Raw genomic sequence first — 21,323 nt, forward strand, 5'->3', positions numbered from 1 at the left:
AGGGCTTCACCATGTTGGCCGGTTGGTCTCGAACTCCTGACCTCAAGTGATCCGCCCACCTCAGCCTCCCAAAGTGCTGGGATTACAGGTGCGAGCCACTGCACCCGGTCTGCTGCCTCCTTTTCATCACTGAGATGCCAACTCAATGTCTTCCCCCAAATGTCAGCCTGACCAGCACAGCTAAAGTAGCTCCTTCTCCTCACTCATACTTTACAGGACTTATCACTATCTGAATAACTTGTGTCTTTTTAATTGTACATGCATTACATTTAATTAAATCAAAACACTTCTATATTTCAAAACATCTCTTTAGACAATAGTTTTTAAAAATCAATTTTAGAATTCTTCACACCAACCAACAATAACAGCAATGAACACCTATTAAATACTTACTACATGTTGGCTTAGTGCTAAATGCTTTACATGAACCACCACATTTAAATCTTACAAAGCCCTATAAAACTGTGCGGTTAAGAAATGGGAAATTAAGGCACAGAGGAGTTAAATTGCTCAATGTCCTAGAATTAGCTAAAAGACAGAGCTAGAACTGTAGTAAAGGTCTGACGGATGATGAAACCTAAGTTTTTTACCACTCTTCTGACCCATCCTATTCTATCTCCATTTTAAAGTCACTGTGCCATCATAATACTCAAAATCTAAAATCTGGTGACTGTGAGCACTTCCAACAGATTCCATACTTACTCTTTTCACATTGTTACCACCACCAAGGCAACCAAGAGCTTCAGATCTTTGAGCAAAGAACTCTCCTAAAGACAGACGTAAATAACTGGCATCATCTTTATCCAAATCTGATGTGCTATGTGATTTCCTCAACAGACTGTAATTAACTGTAGCTCCCCAGGACGTATCGCCCAGTGCAACCGAAGTATTATGAGCATCTATGTTTTCTTCCTAGGGAGAAAGTTATTGTTTCGTTTCTTTCCCCCAGCAAGTCACTTTTCTGTTGTTCTAATATACAAAAACTAAAAAAGTCTTACCAAGAAAATTTAAAAAGTAATTTTGAAAAAACTAGACAAAAAAAAAAATTGGACAAACAAGCATCATCAGCTACCACAGCTAATGAAGTCCAGAAAAGGAAAATGAGTATTTTTGAACACTTGAGTTATAATACACACGATCATGAGTTGCTCATGACAGCACTTTCCTGTAATCCCAGCTACCTGGGAGGCCAAGATGGGAGACTCATGTGAGCCCAGGAGTTCAAGACCAGCCTGAGCAACATGGCGAGACCCCATTTGAAAAATAAGAATAAGAATATCTTCATCTATTGCTTCATCAAACACTATCATAAATTTTGAATCTTCAAAATAAGATTGAAATAAGATTGTCACAAATAAGAATCTTCATAAAAAAAACAAACAGGATTATCTCACTTTAAAACATAGTTTTAAAACTATAGAAATACAGCCCAGGACACTGGCTCACACCCGTAATCCCAGCACTTTGGGAGGCCAAGATGAAAGGATTGCTTGAACCCAGAAGTTCGAGACCAGTCTAGGCAACATAACAAGCCTCCATCACTACAAAAAATAAAAAATAAAAAAATAGCTAGGCATGGTAGTACATGCCTGCAATCCCAGCTACACATGAGGCTGAGGCAGGAGGATCACTTCAGCCCAAAAGCTTGAGGTTGCAGTGAACTATGATCACCACTGCACTCCAGCCTGGGTGACACAGCAAACCCTGTCTCAAAAAATAAAAATAAACTATGGAAATATCCATTAATGCCATTAAAGCAATTCTAAGTGAATTAAAGATATATTTCAGTATGTCAATGATCTTCAACTAATAATTGAGAGTATTTTATTTAGAGTATGAGGGAAAAAGCAGTTGTCTAGCCATAAGAAAAATATGAAATAATTCTATACTAACCGTATATTCAGAAAGAAATGAACATTCTGCCTACACTTACATTAATACAGGAAAAATTTTAAATTTTGGATAAAACAAATAATTACAAACCTGTATAAATTGATGCTCTTTATTAAATTCTTCTTCATCTTGTGCAATCAAATCAAATGCTTCAGCTTAAAAAAGAATGTTTATATAAATACATTACACTAATGCCTAAACAAACACTAGCACACAGATACAAGTTAGGAAAACGAAATACTAAGGAAATAAAGTTGTAACAAGTATGTGAAAGCTTGCACTCATGACTCATGCATCTGTATTAAATGCTTAAGTCTGTGGTTGTCAAACTTTTGCTAAAGAACACCTTGCTGTAGTTGATTTTGTCATTAACTTACCCCAATTTACTCAGGGGCTTTACAATGAAAGCTTTTTCTTTCTAAAATTAATGTTTGCTTTGGAGAGTTTGGCACTCTTGCATTGAGGCACTCATCCATGAATGCTGGTGGAATTTCATCAGGAGTCATCAGACTGATAAGCCCTCTATAAGCTTGTAATGAAGATGGCTACAAGGGTGCCCCAGGACCGCTTGCCCCCCATCCCAGGAAACCCCGGTCTGGACAAAGACTGGGAGTCCCCTAATGTCTGCCCTCAAGGCTGCTGCCGAGCACCTCAGCTCTCCCTGGGAAAGGAACGCCAGCCTAAGCACACTCAACCCCAGGCCAAAGGCCATCACTAAAACGCCTCAGAGGGATGGGGCAAATGGGCAAAGAGGGCCAGGGCCAGAAACACAACTGGGAGTGGTGGATTCGTGGCAAACTAGGAGGCCCAAGACCCTGCTTGAGGCATCAGAATTGCCAAGAACTTTAAATGTGCTGGTGAAATGTATGCCAGCCAGATGCTAGACTACCCAGCTGTAGCACTCTAGGCCTCTGCCTGGCACTGCAGGTTTGGAGCAGAAAGGAGAAAAGTGAATGGTGACCCAGAGGGCACAATCCACTCATGGCCCAAACATGATGGAGGCTCCCCACTATCATGTGTCCATGAGGGACCAATCAGATCCACACTGCTCCTTTGGGACCCTAGACTGTGTCCCACATTCACAACCTAAGACAAAAGAAAAGCAGACACAGGATATTGCCGTTCAGGAAAAGCAGAGCACCAAAGACCACTGAGGCTTCCTACCTGTCAGAACAGTGCTAGTTCTTTACCTTGTTAAGTGATCATTTCTTATTACGAAAAAAAAACACTTTTTTTTTTTTTTGAGACAAGGTCTGGCTCTGTTGCACAGGCTGGGGTGCAGTGGCACAATCTTGGCTCACTGCAACCTCTACCTCCTGGGCTCAAGCGATTCTCCCGCCTCAGCTTCCCCAACAGCTGGGCCTACAAGCGTGTGCCACCACCCACAGCTAATTTTTGTATTTTTTGGTAGAGATGGGGTTTTGCCATGTTGCCCATCCTGGTCTCAAACTCCTGGGCTCAAGCAATTCACCCACCTTGGCTTCCCAAACGGCTAGGATTACAGGCATAAGCCAAAATGCCTAGCCTAAGAAAAAACACATTCTTAACCTACAGCATAGAACCTAGGAATAAGCATCAGGAGAACCATGAAGCCCTCAAAATTACATGCAAAATCATACATTCCATATATTTCTATGAAGATTCATTGTGGAATCTATGACTCAAGCTAAGTTAAAAACCACTGCCCTAAAAGATGAAAGGAGCAACCAACCAAATCTGACAGCAAGAGAAGGGAAGTAGGAAACTCGGCCCAAAAGAGGGTAATATGGTTTGGCTGTGTCTCCACCCAAATCTCAACTTGAATTTTATCTCCCAGAATTCTCAAATGTTGTGGGAGGGACCCCGGGGGAGGTAATTGAAACATGGAGGACGGTCTTTCCCATGCTATTCTCATGATAGTGAATAAGTCTCACGAGATCTGATGGGTTTATCAGGTGTTTCCACTTTTGCTTCTTCCTCATTTTTTCTCTTGCTGCCACCATGTTAAGAAGTGCCTTTTGCCTCCCACCATGATTCTGAGGCTTCCCTAGCCACGTGGAACTGTAAGTCCAAGTAAACCTCTTTATGTTCCCAGTTTCGGGTATGTCTTTATCAGCAGCATAAAAACGAACTAATACAGAAGGTAACCCAAAAGAAACTTAATTTACTTTGAGGAGTTAAATATCACCTGGTTTTTAAATAATTGACCAAACAGCTCAAAGTAGGATTTATTATAATCCTAAGTGCTTTTTCTCTGAACTATAAGGGATTCTTCAAAGAAACATCTATATTAACACTGTTATCTTGTCTACTCATCAGAAATCAATCACAGCCAATAAGAAAGCAGAACTTCACTTTTTATGAGAATCTATGCCAATTCTTTGGCATACCTAAAACAGCAATCCTCTTGTACTGAATGCTTCCCAGGCTAAACGTGGAAGCAGCCCATTTGTGTTTCCCCCACTGTCGAACTCTCAGGTCATAAGCAGCAGCAATGCAGCACCTTGAATAGATGGAGCTGAGCTATCGGCAAGGAGGAAGGCAGGCATGGGGAAGAAGAGGAGGCAGGCTTTTTTTTTTTTGAGACTGAGTTTCGCTCTGTCACCTGGTCTGGAGTGCAGTGGCGCAATCTTGGCTCACTGCAAGCTCCGCCTTCCGGGTTCACGCCGTTCTCCTGCCTCAGCCCCCTTCTGAGTAGCTGTGACTACAGGTGCCCACCACCACACCCGGCTAATTTTTTTTTTTTTTTTTTAGTAGAGACAGGGTTTCACCATGTTAGCCAGGATGGTCTCGATCTCCTGACCTGGTGATCCGCCCACCTTGGCTTCCCAAAGTGCTGGGATTACAGGCGTGAGCCACCGCGCCCAGCCGAGGCAGGCTCTCTTAAGGAACTGTTCTGAATAAAGTTTGTAAGTAGGCAAATTTTCATTTAAAATGACTTGGACGTTACAAGATTACACCCTTTTTTCCAACCTTCCTCTTCTGCATATCTCCTTCTATTACATTTTTAAAGCTCCTTTCTCCTTTTCAGTAAAAAGGCTTCCATTTCATTAATGCTACCTCCACCCCTATTTCCCTGGATCTAGTCCATCCTTCCCAGCACCCATCAGGTTTTCTGTCCACCAACCTTTTTAATAGCTTTCCATCTCCCCATTTCCCTTTCCTCCCCACCCATGCTAGTCACCCTTTCCAACCAGACTAGTATTCATTCCCTAAGCACAAGGATGGTTTCATTCGATCTTTCCATTATCATTTTTTATTTTATTTTTTAATAGTAATACATCTAATAATTCAAATTTAAAAGGTGTATTTATGACACCACAATAAAGAGCTTTTCAAAGTTAACCAAAGACTTACAAGGGTATATACTGAAAACTATCTCCCCATCCCTGACCCTAGTTTCCCACACCCCCAGAAGCAACCAATAGCTAAAATATTTCTGAAATGTCTATCTGAATTTTTGATTTCTGAGTTCAAGTAACTAGACATTCCTGTAGTCAGTATCTTGTTTTATCTTTCCATTGCATGTCTTTACAAATATCTGTATGTACATCCTCCCCTCTCCTACCTTTCTACACAAATGTTAGAATACTTTATGTGCTTTGAGGTGGATTTTACCTTTAATTTATTCCAGTGATCATTCCATTTGAGTAACTAAAGAGCTCCTTTACCATTCTGTATAGCCACAAGGTACTTCCTTGTATGGATGCACCTTAATTTATACCCTATTTTGTCCATCTACATTGCTTCTAACGTTGTTATTACAGACAATGCTGCAAGTAATGAGCTTGCACATACACCATGTACCATTTGTGCAAGTGTATCTGAAGAATAAATTCCCAGAAGCAGAACTGCTCGGTTACAGGATAGTACATGAATAACTTTGCTAGATGCTGCAATGTCATTATAGGTAGACGCTGTGCCAAGAATGGACTAGCATACCTGTGTCCCTCACATCTTTGCTAAGACAGTTTTATTACCAAACTTTTGGATCACTACCAAGGAAATAACTGAAAAATACTATGACTGGGTGGATTTACACTGCATTTCTTTCCATGAGTAAAAATGAACATTTTTTGTTGTACATTTAATGATCATTTTTATTTTTCTATAAATTGTTTCCAATTTTGGGGTAGTTGGTCTTTTTTGTTGTTGTTTATTGGAACTGTTTATATATTAGGGGAATGGGCTTTAAACCTGTAATATGAACTGCAAATCTTTTATTCTCAGTTTGCTAATTTTTAAAAACTTTTTACGATAGAGAGGTGAAGTATACAGCTCAAGGAATTTTCACAATCTGAACACATCTGCATAGCCAACAGCACAGATTAAGAAACATAATACTGCCAGTACCCAAACCACCTGAGCCTGCTTCCCATGCTACCTGCCCAGCCACATGTAGCCACTGCCCTGTGGCTGGCTCTGCAGGAGTGCACTGCCAAGCTGTATACAAATAGAACTACAGAGTGTGTGTTCTTAGTCAGCTTTATGTCATTCCACATGTTCCTGAGATTCATCCATGTTGTTGCATGTGGCTTCACATCACTCATTCTCATTGCAACCTAATATTCCAGGGTATGAATAAACATAATCCATTCTATGGCTGAGGGAGGGGAAGGTGGTTCTGCAGTGACTTGGAAACTTCCACTGCTAATGGGAATTTGAGAATTTGGGGCTGATACAATTAGTGCTGCTATAAACATTTTAGTATGTCTTTTGGTGAATACATACGCCCTATTCTGCTGCATATGTACTCAGGTGTAGAATTATTAAGTCATTAAGTATGAAGTTCATAAAGTTCACCCTTACAAGACACTGCCAAACAGGTTTCCAAAATGGCTGTACCAATTTACACTCCCACCAGCAACACATGAGAATTCCATGATCTTTTAAGTGATAAATATCCACCATTCGGTCTGCATCATCATTTTTAGATCAAGATATCATTGAGCAAGTCCTAACCACAACTCAGCTTCACACTTCTGACCCCTATTTCCACTAATGACTACTTCTGCCTCAAACCACAATCACCCAAAATCTACACTTTCTTCTGACTCCCCGCCTCAGGTAATGGTATCGCCATTGCCGCAAGTAACTCAGACCACAGACTCTCCTCTCTTCCTGCCTCTCTACTATCCCTTGAAATCCAGCCATCAAATCCTAACCATTTTACTTCTACGTCTTTCACTAGCTACTCTCTTCATTTTCACTGGGACACCTAGATTTCTACAACATTCTAAGAACTATCCCAAACAACCCTAACTACCAGGAGAAGACTCGCCAAGCAAGTTCCACAAGCAACGAGTCCTGACGCTTTCCAGACAAGCCTCAATCTTGGGCATGGTGGTCAAAACTCAATCCACTCCCTGGCCCTACTGACCTCTCCAGCCTCTGGCCACTCTCCCTTTATCCTGCCATAAAGGCTAGCCACACTGGCCCATGCACCTTCTCGAACATGCCCACACTTCACCATCTCCTTCCTTTCCAACTGGGCTTTCTCTCCATTTGAAATTTCTCATGCCCCCAAAGGATTACCTGTGAAAACTCTACCTCAAAAGTGGCTTCCTATGTGAAATTCTTTTGCTACCTACTCATGCAACGTTTGTTTCTTCTCTAAATTCCAGTGCTTTTGGTTTGAGTTTCTCATGATGCCAATGACTGTGTACTGCATTCTTGTCTCATCATTCTGGGCTGATAAACAGTTTCTTAAGGACTGGCATACTACCTCATTTATTGCTGTAATTCCACATCACGAGACTTTCTTAAAGAAGCTTAGTACAAGCAGTAGGTGGGATAATTTCTTCCTCTGGTGCAAGCCTATTAACAATAAGGCTAGGCTTGACAGGCCCCTGAGCAGCGTGGCTCCTTCCAGTTACAGAAGAGCTCAGCCCTGAGGGTTGCAGCATAGCATCTTCACAGTCTCCAGCTCAAAATCCCGTGACCTGGCATTGTGTAGACCTAAACCAGTTTCTATATTCACTGTCAGGGATGATGCTAATCAACAACCTAACTGCTTCTTTTCACGCTTTTATCCCTTGAGATTTCATTATATTTTTGGTTACTTTTCTTCCATCATTTCTACCACACTTTCTACCTTTCATGGACTGGTTTTTGTAACTGCTGATTTATCAGGACATTTCCTTTGCTCAGGTCAGAAATTTTAAAGGGACAAGCAAAACTTAAAGTCCCTTCCAGCCCTGCAATACTATGGGGTCTACACGGTAGTATACGAATGCTATTCTCACTCATTGGCTTTGCTTAAGGAAATGGCTTGGCTCATTCTACAATGATTAAGACTGGCTAACTAAAACCTTGGGTCCTATAAAAACAAGTGCTTCTAGAATACAGTGATAGTCCAGAAGGGATCTGATGTGGCTGACCAACATATACACAGTAATCTTAGAAAGATCAGAAACAGTGAAAATGTTATAATAAATGTTTATCCATATACTTACAACCAGATCTGAAGTCTTCATTCATCTCATCACTTAGACACATATTTAAATTTTGTTTGCTATTAAAAGATGTGTAATAGGCAAGGTCTGTGACCCACCTACCCTCTTCATTTTGATAGACCACACTCTGTGGGAGATCTGTTTCTAAAAAATAAAATTCCCAAAATATCAAATGACACATGTAACAACTAAAATGACAAAACATTCTCAATTTTTTTTAAATTTAGATGACTACCTTAGTTATCAATAGTACTGAAGTTTGCCAAAGCTAGTTAGAAAAAGGAAAACCCATTTCCCCAAAAGAAAAGTATCTCTTTGATAGAAAGCAAGCCAGCCTTACTCACAAAAAAAGTCTATAATGGAGAATGAGGAATAAAGAAAGAATGCTAAGACTTAGCTAGAAAGGTACATTTTCACTAGATCTCTGAGAAAAGACACCATTTCTGAGCAATCCTCCCTGTACAAGTAGATTTAAAATTTTGTTTAAACTATAAAACACTAAAATATTTCAACAGGAAAGACTGGCACATTTCACATGAAAATATGTCCTATTCAAAATGTACAAACATCTATTTCTTTTACTCTATTTATTTAAAAGTCCACTTACTGTCTTTATTCTTTTCGATGGACTCGTGACATTCACATGTTCGCCTTTCACAAGTTGGTGACCAAATGGCATCAGTGAAATTAATTCCACTGTCACTAATAGGCTTCAAAGAGGCTACATCCGCATTTTCTTGAATGGACACTGTACGAGTCTCAGTGTCTAAACATCCATCCATGTGCAAAACTGTCTTATTTTGATGAGGACACTCTGCCCCCTGTTTTACAGGGTCAGTCAGGTCAAAACCACCTTTATTGGCATTTGCATCATGAAAATTATCAGAGTTAAGTTTCACGTCAATAGCCCTGAGGGTCTTCACCAGAACATCTTTACTTGCACTTTCCTTTAAAAAAAAAAAAAATCAGATTTTTTAACAGAGCAACAGTAAGTCGTGTTTTTATAACTTATTTTAAAATTTATGGGAAAAATTATATAGTTGACATAAAATGTTTATTATATGAAAGAAGAGAACACACAGTATTCGCTGTATTCTAGACTATATGTGAATATATGAACCAATGATAAGCCACTTACCAAAACCAGACTTTGTGATGTGGTCATAGGAAACACATCAAGAGATTTACATACCAAAAGTGGGCTCTATGTGTGCATTACATTACAGGATGATAGAAATGTTGTCAGCCCAACTTTTGTCACTACCAATAAAAGTCTCTACAAACATGGTAAGCCTATTAGTGTGACTAGCCTCATAAAATTAATATGGATAAACAGCCCTTGATATTAATATCAGATATTAATATCTTTTAATAGGAGTAAAACAGTTTATACTACAAATGGCCCCGGCCAGTCCAGTAAAATACGTATCAGACAGAGCAAATTAATCCAGTGCCTTCAAACTACGCTCTCTAAAACATTTTTCCAAGTGGCGCTTCTTATTCTTTCCTAAAATAACAACTGCTGAAAAGGGGCTCAAGTGTCTTCAATACTGTTCGTGGACATTTGGCTGCCACCATGGTATCACATGCCAATGAAACTTATTAACAGCAGTCCTTTCTGCTATAATAAGACAAGCAATAAGAACAACCTGGTAAGGCACAGTTTCTGAAAGTTACAACACTAAAAGGAGGTCATTCTAAATAAATGATAACTTTCGAATAAGAAAGACATAGGTTCAAATCCTAGTGCCACCATTTATTAACTGGGTGCTTTGCCAACATTATTATATAAAAATAAACATCAAGGCCAGGCGCGGTAGCTCACACTTGTAATCCCAGCACTTTGGGAGGCCGAGGCGGGCGGATCACCTGAGGTCAGGGGTTCGAGACCAGCCTGGCCAACATGGTTAAACCCCATCTCTACTAAAAATACAAAAATTAGCCAGGCGTGGTGGCGGGCACCTATAATCCCAGCTACTCAGGAGGCTGAGGCAAGAAAATCGCTTGAACCCAGGAGGCAGAGGTTGCAGTGAGCCAAGATCCTGCCATTGCACTCCAGCCTGGGGGACAAGAGTGAGACTTCGTCTCAAAAAATAAATAAATAAAATAAATAAACATCAAAATAAATTCCAGATGACTTAAAGATTTAGATATAAGAGTACTAGGAAAAAATACAGATGGATTGTCTTATATTTTTCAGTGGATAACATCTTCTAAGTGTAACATTCTAATGTCTTGAATTGTGTCCCCTCAAAAAGATATATCCAAGTCCTAAGCCTGTAACTATAAATTGTGATATTATTCTGAAACGAGGTCTTTACGGATGTAATTAACTTAAGGATCTTGAGATAAGACCATCCTGGATTTAGGGACCCTAATCACAATGACGAATGTCTGTATCACAGACAAGAGAAGAAAATTTTAGACAAGGACACAGAGGACAAGGCAGCGTGAACACACAGAGAGAGATGTGAGTGCTGCTGCTACAAGCCAAGGAACACCAGGAACCAGCAGAAGCCAGGAGAACGAGGAAGGATTCTCCTCTAAGAGCCTTAAGAGGGAGAACCACCCTGCTAACACCTTGATTTCAGACTTTTGGCCTCCATAACTGTGAGGAAATAAATTTCTGTTGTTTTAGGCATGCCTGTGGTAATTTGCTCTGGCAACCTAGGAAGCTCATACACACATTAAAGCCTAAAACATATAAAGATCAATATATTTCCATAACATAAAAACCTTATAAAATTAAGTTAAAATACAAATACCCCAATAGAAAAAAAAAAGTCAAATAAAACGAGATAACTGCTTTTCATATACAACACTTGCAAAGATTAAAAAGAAACATAATGTGGAAAACTGGCTGTCTCATCCTAAGCAACTTAATCTTGAATAAAGAAGGCAGTTACAACTTCTAGCTTCCAGTTCTGAATATAAAGGGCTTGGAAGTCGCCACTCCATCCCGACAACAAGTAAAAAGATGAACAAACTGACAAATCAACAACTCTTCTTAGATCCCTAAGAGAAGGTAACAGGATAAACTGGGGCCTCTAAAACTGGAGAGACAGGCAAATACAGAGAATCCTAACATAACAGGGGATATACTCCCAAGCAGAAACCTCCACAGTAACCAGCAGAGAAGGAATACCTGACATGTAACTGGTGAACTGCTGCAGGCTCAGTGTGGAAAAGTCTGAGAGTTAAAAACTCCAGAGGATCCAGTCATAGGTGGGCCCCATGCTTTTGTGAGTTTTACCTGCAGCACGACCAAGTTCTCCCAGCAAATAATGGAGAAAAATTCTCTTGGGCTTCCAGCATGGGGAGGAGAAAGGGGTAATTTTGAAATATAACAGGGCACTTTGTTCTTAGAAAAAACAAGAACAAACCTCAAGAAAACCTAACCTGCTGGGTTTTATCTGAGCCTAATAGCCTGGGGAAAGTTAAATACCCAACTCCAGCTCCCTCTAGCCACCCTGTCCAACCTAAGGGGAGGAAAAAACTGAGAAACACTTGTGGAGTGCACAGTCTAAAGACACAGGCTCACTTAAAGACTGAGACCGAATCACAGAATTATGGAATGCTTTCCCTCCCTAACACCTTACCACAACATAATGAAAGGCCTATTTACAGCAGTTCTTTTACTAGGTACATCACATCCAGCTAACAAGAAAAAATTAAAAGGCATACTAAAAGGCAAAAAAAACACAGTTTAAAGAGACAAGGCAAGCATCAGAACCAGCAGAACCAGATATGGCAGGGATGTTGGTATACTCAGGCCAGAAATCAAAAACAATTATGATGAATATTCTAAGGGCTCTAATGGATACAGCAGACAACATGAAAGAGCAGAGTGGCAATGTAAACAGAGAAATGGAACTTATGAGAAAGAATCAGAAAGAAATGCCAGAGGTCAAAAACTGTAACATGTGAGGAATGTCTATGCTGGGCTCATTAGTAGACTGGACACAGCACAGGAAAGATACTCTGAGCTCCAAGATACGCCAATGGACTTCTAAAACTGAATGCAAAGACAACAATGAATGAAAAAAAACAATCTCAAAAAACTGCAGGACAACTACAAAATGTATAACATATGCATAACAGAGACATCAAAAAGAGAAGACAAACAGAAAGCAACAGAATATTTGCAACAATAATGACTGACAATTTCTCCAAATTAATTCAGACAACAAGCCACACACCGGGAAGTTCACAGAACTCCAAACAAGATAAAGGCATACTGCAATAGGGCTGTACTTGGAAAATAAATAAATAAAAACCAAAACCAATACTTCACCTAAGCATATCATTTCAAACTACAGAAAATCAAAGATAAAGAAAAAATCCTGAAGAAACCAGAGAGGAAAAAAATCACCTTACTCACAGAGAACAAAGAGCGACATTTGGCATCTCCTCAGAAACCATGCCAAGCAAGAAGGCAGTGAAGTAAACTACTTTAAAGAGTTGAAAGAAACCATCAATTTCTAATTCTGTACCCCGAGAAATTATCCTTCAAACATGAAAGGGAAATACTTTCTCAGACAAGCAAAAATTGAAGGCATTTGTTGCCAGCAGACCTGCCTTGCAAGAAATTTTTTAAAAAGTTATTTTGAGAGAAGAAAAATATATAGGTCAGAATCTTAAATCTACAAAGAAAGGAAGAGCATCAAAGACAGAATAAGTAAAGGTAAAACAAACATTTTATTTTTCTAATTTTTAATTGGTCTAATAACACATTGTTCAGAAAAATAATGGCAACAATGTATTCAATTATGTATGCTTACGTGTATGTATGAGCATATATAGGTGAGGGTATGTGTCTATATACAGACACACATATATGCTTATGTATACTTATATGTAAGTGAAATGAATGATAGCAATGATACAAGGAATGGGAGGGAGGAATTAGGAATATTTTGTTATTATCATTACTCAAACTACCTGTTAAGCAGTATAATGTTATCTGAAAGTGAATATGGATTAATTTTAAATATATACGGCAAACTCTAGAGCAACCACTAAAAAAAGTGGGACAAAAAAGAATTATATCTGATATGCTAACAAAGAGAAAATGGAATCATATAAAATGCTGAATTAAGACCACAAAGAGACCAGGCACAGTGGCTGGTCTCAAAAAAATAAATGAATAAAAATAAATAGGCCAGGCACGGTGGCTCACGCCTGTAATCCCAGCACTTTGGGAGGCCAAGGCAGGTGGATCAGGAGGCCAAGGTGGGAGAATCACTTGAGGCCAGGAGCTCAAGACCAGACTGGGCAACATAGCAAGACCCTAAATCTACAAAAAATTTAAAAGTTAGCCAGGTGTAGTGACATGTGCCTGTTGTCCCAACTACTCAGAAGGCTGAGGCAGGAGGATCGCTTGAGCCTAGCAGTTCGAGGCTGTAGTGAGCTATGATCCTGCCACTGCACTCCAGTCTGGGCAATATAGAGACCCTGTCTCAAAATAGTAATAATAATAATAATAATAATAATATTCTTAAAACCACAAAGAGAAGAACAAGACTGGAAGAAAAAAATAGGGAAAAAAAACAAGAACAACATGGCAGACATTAATCCAGCTATATCAATTAATCACTTTCAAAGTCAATGGTCTAAATACACCAACTGGCTGGGTGTGGTGGGTCACGCCTGTAATTCCAGCACTTTGGGAGGCCAAGGCGGGTGGATCACTTGAGGTCAGGAGTTCGAGACCAGCCTGGCCAACGTGGTGAAATCCCATCTCTACTAAAAATACAAAAAAAATTAGCCAGGTGGGGTGGCGCACAATTGTAATCCCAGCTACTCAGGAGGCTGAGGCAGGAGAATTGCTTGAACTCAGGAGGTGGAGGTTGCAGAGAGCTGTGATCGCACCACTGCACTAGAGCCTGGGCAACAGAGCGAGACTCGGTCTCAAAAAAATAAATGAATAAAAATAAATAGGCCAGGCACGGTGGCTCACGCCTGTAATCCCAGCACTTTGGGAGGCCAAGGCAGGTGGATCATGAGGTCAGGAGATCAAGACCATCCTGGCCAACATGGTAAAACCCCGTCTCCACTAAAAATACAAAAATTAGCTGGGCATGGTGGTGCATGCCTATAATTCTAGCTACTCGGGAGGCTGAGGCAGGAGAATCACTTGAACCAGGGAGTCAGAGGTTGCAGTGAGCCGAGATCACACCACTGCATTCCAGCCTGGCAACAGAGCAAGACTCCACCTCAAAAAATAAATAAATAAATAAATAAACAAACAAACACACCAACTGAAAGAGATTTTCAGAGGAGAATCAAAAAACAAGACCTAAGTATATGACATCTACAAGAAACCAACTTGTAGATTAAAAGTAAATGGATGGAGAAAGATATACCATTAAAACACTAATGAAAAGAAAGCAGGAATAGCTATATTACTTTCAGACAGAGCAGACGTCAAAGTAGGGAAAGTTATCAGAGATAAGGCAGGGTACTACATAATGATATAGAGGAATCAATTCTCTAGGAAGACATAACCATCCTTAACGTGTATACACCTTACAAGAGAGCATCAAAATACAGGTAGTAAAAACTAATAAAACTACAAAGAGAAATAGATGAACCAACTATCATAACTGGTGACCTCAACACTCCTCTATCAGAAACAGATCCAGCGAGAAGAAATTCAATAACAATACAGTTGAACTCAACACTAACAATCAACTAGATATAATGGACATCTATGGAATACTTCACCCAAAAACAGCAGAATACACATTCTTCTTATCAGAAAAAAACTCACACAATAGATTGCACAATTTGAGTAGGCCCCTATCTGATAAAGAAATTAAGGCAATAATGAATAACCTTCCAAAATAGAATGCACCATGCCCAGATAGGTTCAACAGTGAATTCCACCAAACATTTAAGGAAAACATTATACTAACTCTCTACAATCTTTTTCAGAAAATAGCAGAGGGAATACTTACTAACAGATTCTATGAAGTCAGCATCATCCTAATACCCAAACTAAAGACATCACAAAAAAATAAAACTACTGACCAATTTCTCCCATAAACACAGATTCAAAACTCCTCAACAAAATATTAGAAAATCAAATCAAATAATATATAAAAAGAATTATACATCATAACCAAGGAGATCCCAGGTATGCAAGCCTGGTTCAACAATCAAAAATCAATTAATGTAATCTATCACATCAACAGACTACAAAAAAAAAAAATCACGTGATCATATCAATAGCTGCAAAAAAAAAAAAATTTGACAAAAATCTAACACCCATTCATGATAAAAGTTCCCAGTAAACTAGAGAGAGAAACATTCTCAACTTGATAAAAATAAAATAAAAGTTAAAAAACCTTAAGAAAAACCTATAGCTAGCATCATACTTAATAGTAAGAAGCTATAAGCCTTTCCACTAAGATCAGAAATAAGGCAAAGATGTCTCCTCTCACCACTACTTTTCAACATCGTACTATAAGTCCTAGCTAATGTAATTAAGACACGAAAAGGAAATAAAATGTATACAGATTGCAAGGAAACAAAAACTGTCTTTAAGTCCTATCTAATGCAATAAGACAAGAAAAGGAAATAAAATATATACAGATTGGGAAGAAATAAAAACTGTCTTTGTTTGTAGATGATATGATTACCTATGCAGAAAATCCAAAAGAACTGACAAAAAAATTCCTGGAACTAATAAAAGATGACAGCATACATGTTTATTATATAAAAGCTAACTGCTTTCCTATACACTAGCAATGAACAAGTAGAATTTGAAACTTAACACAATACTATCTACATTAACACTCCCACGTATAAGTTAGGTATGAATCTAACAAAATATATATAACATCTATATGTGAGAAAACTACAAAACTCTGAGAAAGAAATAAAAGAAAACCAAATAAATAGAGAGATATTCAATGTTCATGGATGGGAAGACTCAACACTGTCAAAATATCAGTTCTTCCCAACTTCACCTATACATTCAATTTAATACCAATCAAAATCCCAGCCAAGTTCTGAATTTGGACACTGACAAACTGATTCTAAAGATTACACAGGCTGGGCATGGTGGCTCATGCTTGTAATCCCAGCACTTTGGGAGGCAGAGGCGGGTAGATCATTTGAAATCAGAAGTTTGAGACCAGTCCGGCCAACATGATGAAACCTCATCTCTACTAAAAATACAAAAATTAGCTGGGCATGGTGGCGTACACTTGTAATCCCAGCTACCTGGCAGGCTGAGGAGAGAGGATTGCTTGAACCCAGGAGGTGGAGGTTGCAGTGAGCCAAAATCATGCCACTGCACTCCAGCCTGGGTGACAGAGAGAGACTCCGTCTCAAACAATAAAAAGAAAAATTTTAAAAAAAAATAAAGTTTACATAAAGAGGCAAAAGACCCAGAATAACCAACTCAATCTTGAAAAATAAGAATAAAGTGAGAAGACATTGTCCAATTTCATTACTTAATAAAGCTGCAGTAATCAAGACAGTGATGTATTGGTGAAAGAACAGACAAATAGATCAGCAGAATAGAGATTCTAAAAACTGACCCACATAGATATAGTCAAACTAATCTTTGACAAAGGAACAATGGCAACACGATGAGGCAAAGATAGTCTTTTCACAAATGGTGCTGGAACAATTGGATATTTACATGCAAAAAAATGAATCTCAAAAAAGACATTACACCTTTCACAAAAAATAACTGAAAATGGATGACAGACCTAAATGTAAAATGCAAAACTATAAAACTCTTAGAAGATAACACTGGAGAAAAATCTAGAAGGTCCAAGATCAGCACACAAAAATCAGATGTTTCTAAACACCAGCAATAAACAATCCAAAATGTAAATTAAGAAAGCAATTCCATTTACAATAGCATCTAAAAGACTAAAGTACTTGGGAATAAATCTAATCAAGGAAGTGAAAGACATACTGAAAGCTACAAAACACCGTTTAAAGAAAGAAGACCTAAAGACCTAAACAAATGGTCTTTGTGTGAAGACACAGACATCCTGTGTCTTCATGAATATGAAGACTTAACATTGCAAAGGTATCAATACTACCCAAAGTGACCTGTAGATTCAACAAAATCCCTCTCAAAATGTCAACAGCCTTTTCTAAAGAAATGGAAAAGCTGATCCTCAAATTCATATGGAATTGCAAAGGGCCTCAGCCAAAAAAATCTTGAAAAAGAAGAATTAAGTTGAAGGACAAAGGACTAACACTTCTCAACGTCCTACAAAGATATAGTGATTAAAGCAGTGTGGCACTGTCAGAAAGACAGACAAATAGACCAATGGGCTAGAGAAGCCAGAAATAAACCCTCACATACATGATAAATTGATTTCTGACAAAAGTGCCAAGACCATTCAATGGAGAAAGAACAGCCTTTTTAATAAATGGTGCTGAGAAAATTTAATATCCACATGCAAAAGAATGATGTTAGTTAGACCCTTACCTAACACCATATATAAAAATAAACTCAAAACAAATCAACAATCGTTTTCTCTTTTTCCCTTTTTTCTTTTTCTTTCACAAAGTCACAGATCAACAATCTAAATGTAAGAGCTAACTCTATAAAACTCTTAGAATAAAACAGGAAAATCTTCATGACATTGAATTTGACAATTTCATAGCTATAACAACAAAAGCACACGTAGCAATATAAAAATAGATCATACTACATCATAATTTAAAATTTTTGCACGTGAAAGGACAATATCAAGAAAGTAAAAGACAACCTACAGAACGGGAGAAAAATTTGCAAATCATACATTTGGTAAGGAATTAACATCCAGATGATATAAAGAACTCTACAATTCAACAACAACAAAAAAACTCAATTAAAAAGTGGGCAAAGGCCTTAAATGAACATTTCCCCAAGGAAGACATACATGAAAAGAAGCACATAAAAAGATGTTCAATATCACTGTCATCAGGGAAATGCAAATCAAAACCACAATGAGATACTACTTCATACTCATTAGGATAACTATAATTTAAAAAGGGAAAAAAGTAAAGAGTGTTAAATAGGATGTGGAAAAATTGGAATCCTAGTGTTTTGCTGGTGGATGTAAACTGGTGCAGCTGCTGTGAAAAACACTATGGCAGTTCCTCAAAACATTAAACACAGAATTACCATATGACCCAACAATTTCACTCCTACATATATATCCAAACAAACTGAAAGCTAGGACTTGAACAGGTATTTGTATACTGATGTTCACGGCAGCATTACACTCAAAAGCCAAAAGACAGAAACACTCAAGTGTCCACAGAAGGATGAGGGGATAAATAAAATGTGGTATATATAATAGAATATTATTCAGCCATAAGAAAAAATGAAATGTTGATATATGCTATGACATGAACAGACCTTGAAAACATCATGCTTAATAAAATAAGCCAGACACAGAAGGCCAAATATTGTATGATTTCACTTATATGAGGTTACCCAGAGTGGGCAAATTCAGAGACAGAAAGTAGAATGGTAGCTGCCAAGAGTTGGAAGGCAGGAGGGAATTGAGGTTTGTTGTTTAATGGGTAGAGTTTGTTTTACAAGATGAAGAGTCCTGAAGATTGGCTGCACAATGTAAATGTACTTAACATTATTGAACCGTATACTTAAAAATGATTAAGATAGTGGCTGGGTGTGGTGGCTCACTCCTGTAATCCCAGCAATTTGGGAAGCCAAGGCAGGCAGATCACTTGAGGCCAGGAGTTTGAGACCTGCCTGACCAACATGGTGAAACTCCATCTCTACTAAAAATACAAAAATTAACCGGGTGGTGATGTGTGCCTGTAATCCCAGCTACTTGGGAGGCTGAGACAGGAGAATTGCTTGAACCTGGGAGGCAGAAGTTGCAGTGAGCTGAGATCACACCATTGCACTCCGGCCTGGGTGACAGAGTGAGACTCTGTCTCAAAAAGAAAAAAAAAAAAGATTAAGATAGTAAATTTTATGTTATATGTATTTTACAAGTTAAAATTTAAATTAAAAATATATTTAACATGTACAAAATAGAGATGCATAGAATAAAGCAAAAAAGCAAGCATTATTTTAATCAATATTGGACAAGTGGGTCTAAGTGAGAAAAAATTAACTTACATGCAAAATTCAAATCACAGTTTATAAAACTACAATAACACTACTAAAAAAGGGCATAATGAACAGGTATGAGTCAGAAATGACTACCAAGCTTCAGGCACAGGAGAAACGGGGTACTATTAACAAACAGAAAAAACTGAAACAATGAAAAACAAATATGTTTGAGCAAGGTAAAAGATCCGTTTGCTTTTTCATGTAATGACTGGACACTGGGCTAAAGAACTTTCCAAATGACTAATCTAAATGCAAGTCAATAAATATTTAAATGCAAGAAAATGTATATAATTGTATGAAAGATACTTATAAACATATCAAAACATTACCAGCAGTGAGTTCTTTACTTTTTCTGTATTTTTCAGAAGTCAACAGTAACTGTTTCTTTGAAAAAAACTGATATCATATAAACACAAAAGACCCCTTATTCCTTTTTTCATAGGAAATCTAAGAAAAATGCATAACTTACGCTGTTAAGATCTGGAACAATACCCTTCAAATTTTCTATTTCTTTCTCAGTTCCCCAAGTACCAGAGGAAAACGGTAACACACCATCTGTGTGCCTTCTACTACCTCCAGTACCTATAGAATTACCTGAAAAAATAAAGAAAAATGTTAACGGAGCCACATCAAATCTGAGTAATCTAACATAATAACTGATTCTTGCCAGTCAAATTATTTTATGTCAACCTAATACTTAGCACTCCTATGACAAATTTAGCCATTTTCATAGAGAGAAAATAAGCAACAGTAAGAGGCAATAATAAACATGATAAACTGCTACCATACCCAAAGAATTCATATTTAATTATCAATGTCTGGATAGAATACAATTATTTGTAATATTCAATCCAAGAAATATATACTACGGTATTTCTAGTAACACTAATTTACTCAGCTATTATTAAAAGCTCTTTTGAAAAGTTTTAAAACTGTCTAAAGACCTGAGGAACTAGAAGAGTTAATATATGCTAAATCATACCAGAGAAATATTTTTTTTAAAAAAAGGTAAAGTCAAAACTAGAACTTAAGAACAAAAGAATCATATTTCTATACTTACTAGTCCCAGGTAGACAAATAATTTGGCTTTCCTCAGACTCTTTGTGAGTTGTTTCAGAAGAGTGTGAGTCGAGGGAAATCAGAGAGCTGTTATTTTCTGATTGAAACTTGCAGTTTAAGCTACCGTTTTCATTTGCCTGTTGAAAGAATATCTTAGCTGTATTAATCGTTTAAATTAAAATGAAATATTTTGAGGGAGAAAATGTGGCCTTACTGAAGGATGCCAGAAAATATATGTAGAAGGAATTAGAAAAATTGCCATTGTCACGAGAGTAATCAATATTTCCAAGAGTCAGCAAGGACACTGAAACCAGCTAGTGAGGAGTTGCCAGGGAATAAGATGATCAAAGGGCTGATATCTCATCCCACAGACGACTTATTAATAACAAAGGGGAAAAGCTACCTTCACAAGAAGACATCAGCTGACATCACTTTAGCCAAAATTATCAAAAACAGTATCACCAATTGTGGGAGAGATAAACGTCTCCTGGTGTAGGGCAATGAGAAGCACACAACACTGCCTGGTTTACTATGAATCCACTCATGAGAAACTGTTTAATCTGTATTCTTGCCAAAACGTTTAATCTAAGCTAGTCAGGAGGGAAAACAGATTACGGTTATTTTTCCCTCCTGACTAGATTACGATTCACTCTACAAAACAAAGGGCCTAGATTTTACAAAATAGATCACGTCATGAAAGAACTACTCCAAATTAAAAGAGAATAAAGAGACAGGACAACCAAAGGCAAGGTTAATCTTTGATTAAATTGTAGATAAAAAATAGTAAGAATAAAGGATATTCTGGGGATTATTGGGTAAATGTGAATATGGAC

At 38.0% G+C, this 21,323-nt stretch overlaps 1 protein-coding gene across 17 annotated transcripts in view; it reads right to left on the reverse strand.

Moving 5' to 3' along the window:
- The window catches only part of CEP192 (centrosomal protein 192), a 130,067-nt gene that overhangs the window by 82,583 nt on the left and 26,161 nt on the right, over window positions 1-21,323 (reverse strand). For 14 of the 17 annotated variants that reach the window (XM_063716812.1, XM_054537615.2, XM_063716817.1 and 11 more), the window contains 6 exons: window positions 20,492-20,627; window positions 19,901-20,025; window positions 8,935-9,274; window positions 8,328-8,471; window positions 1,984-2,048; window positions 703-912 (listed from right to left, as the gene is read on the reverse strand). In XM_063716812.1, the coding sequence (XP_063572882.1) occupies window positions 703-912; window positions 1,984-2,048; window positions 8,328-8,471; window positions 8,935-9,274; window positions 19,901-20,025; window positions 20,492-20,627 (1,020 nt within the window). The remainder of the gene's footprint in view (window positions 1-702; window positions 913-1,983; window positions 2,049-8,327; window positions 8,472-8,934; window positions 9,275-19,900; window positions 20,026-20,491; window positions 20,628-21,323) is intronic. The other 3 variants (XM_063716821.1, XM_063716819.1, XM_063716818.1) reach the window with 1 other exon arrangement.

Source organism: Pongo abelii, chromosome 17 (genome assembly GCF_028885655.2).
Source record: "Pongo abelii isolate AG06213 chromosome 17, NHGRI_mPonAbe1-v2.0_pri, whole genome shotgun sequence".
Lineage (NCBI taxonomy): Eukaryota > Metazoa > Chordata > Mammalia > Primates > Hominidae > Pongo > Pongo abelii.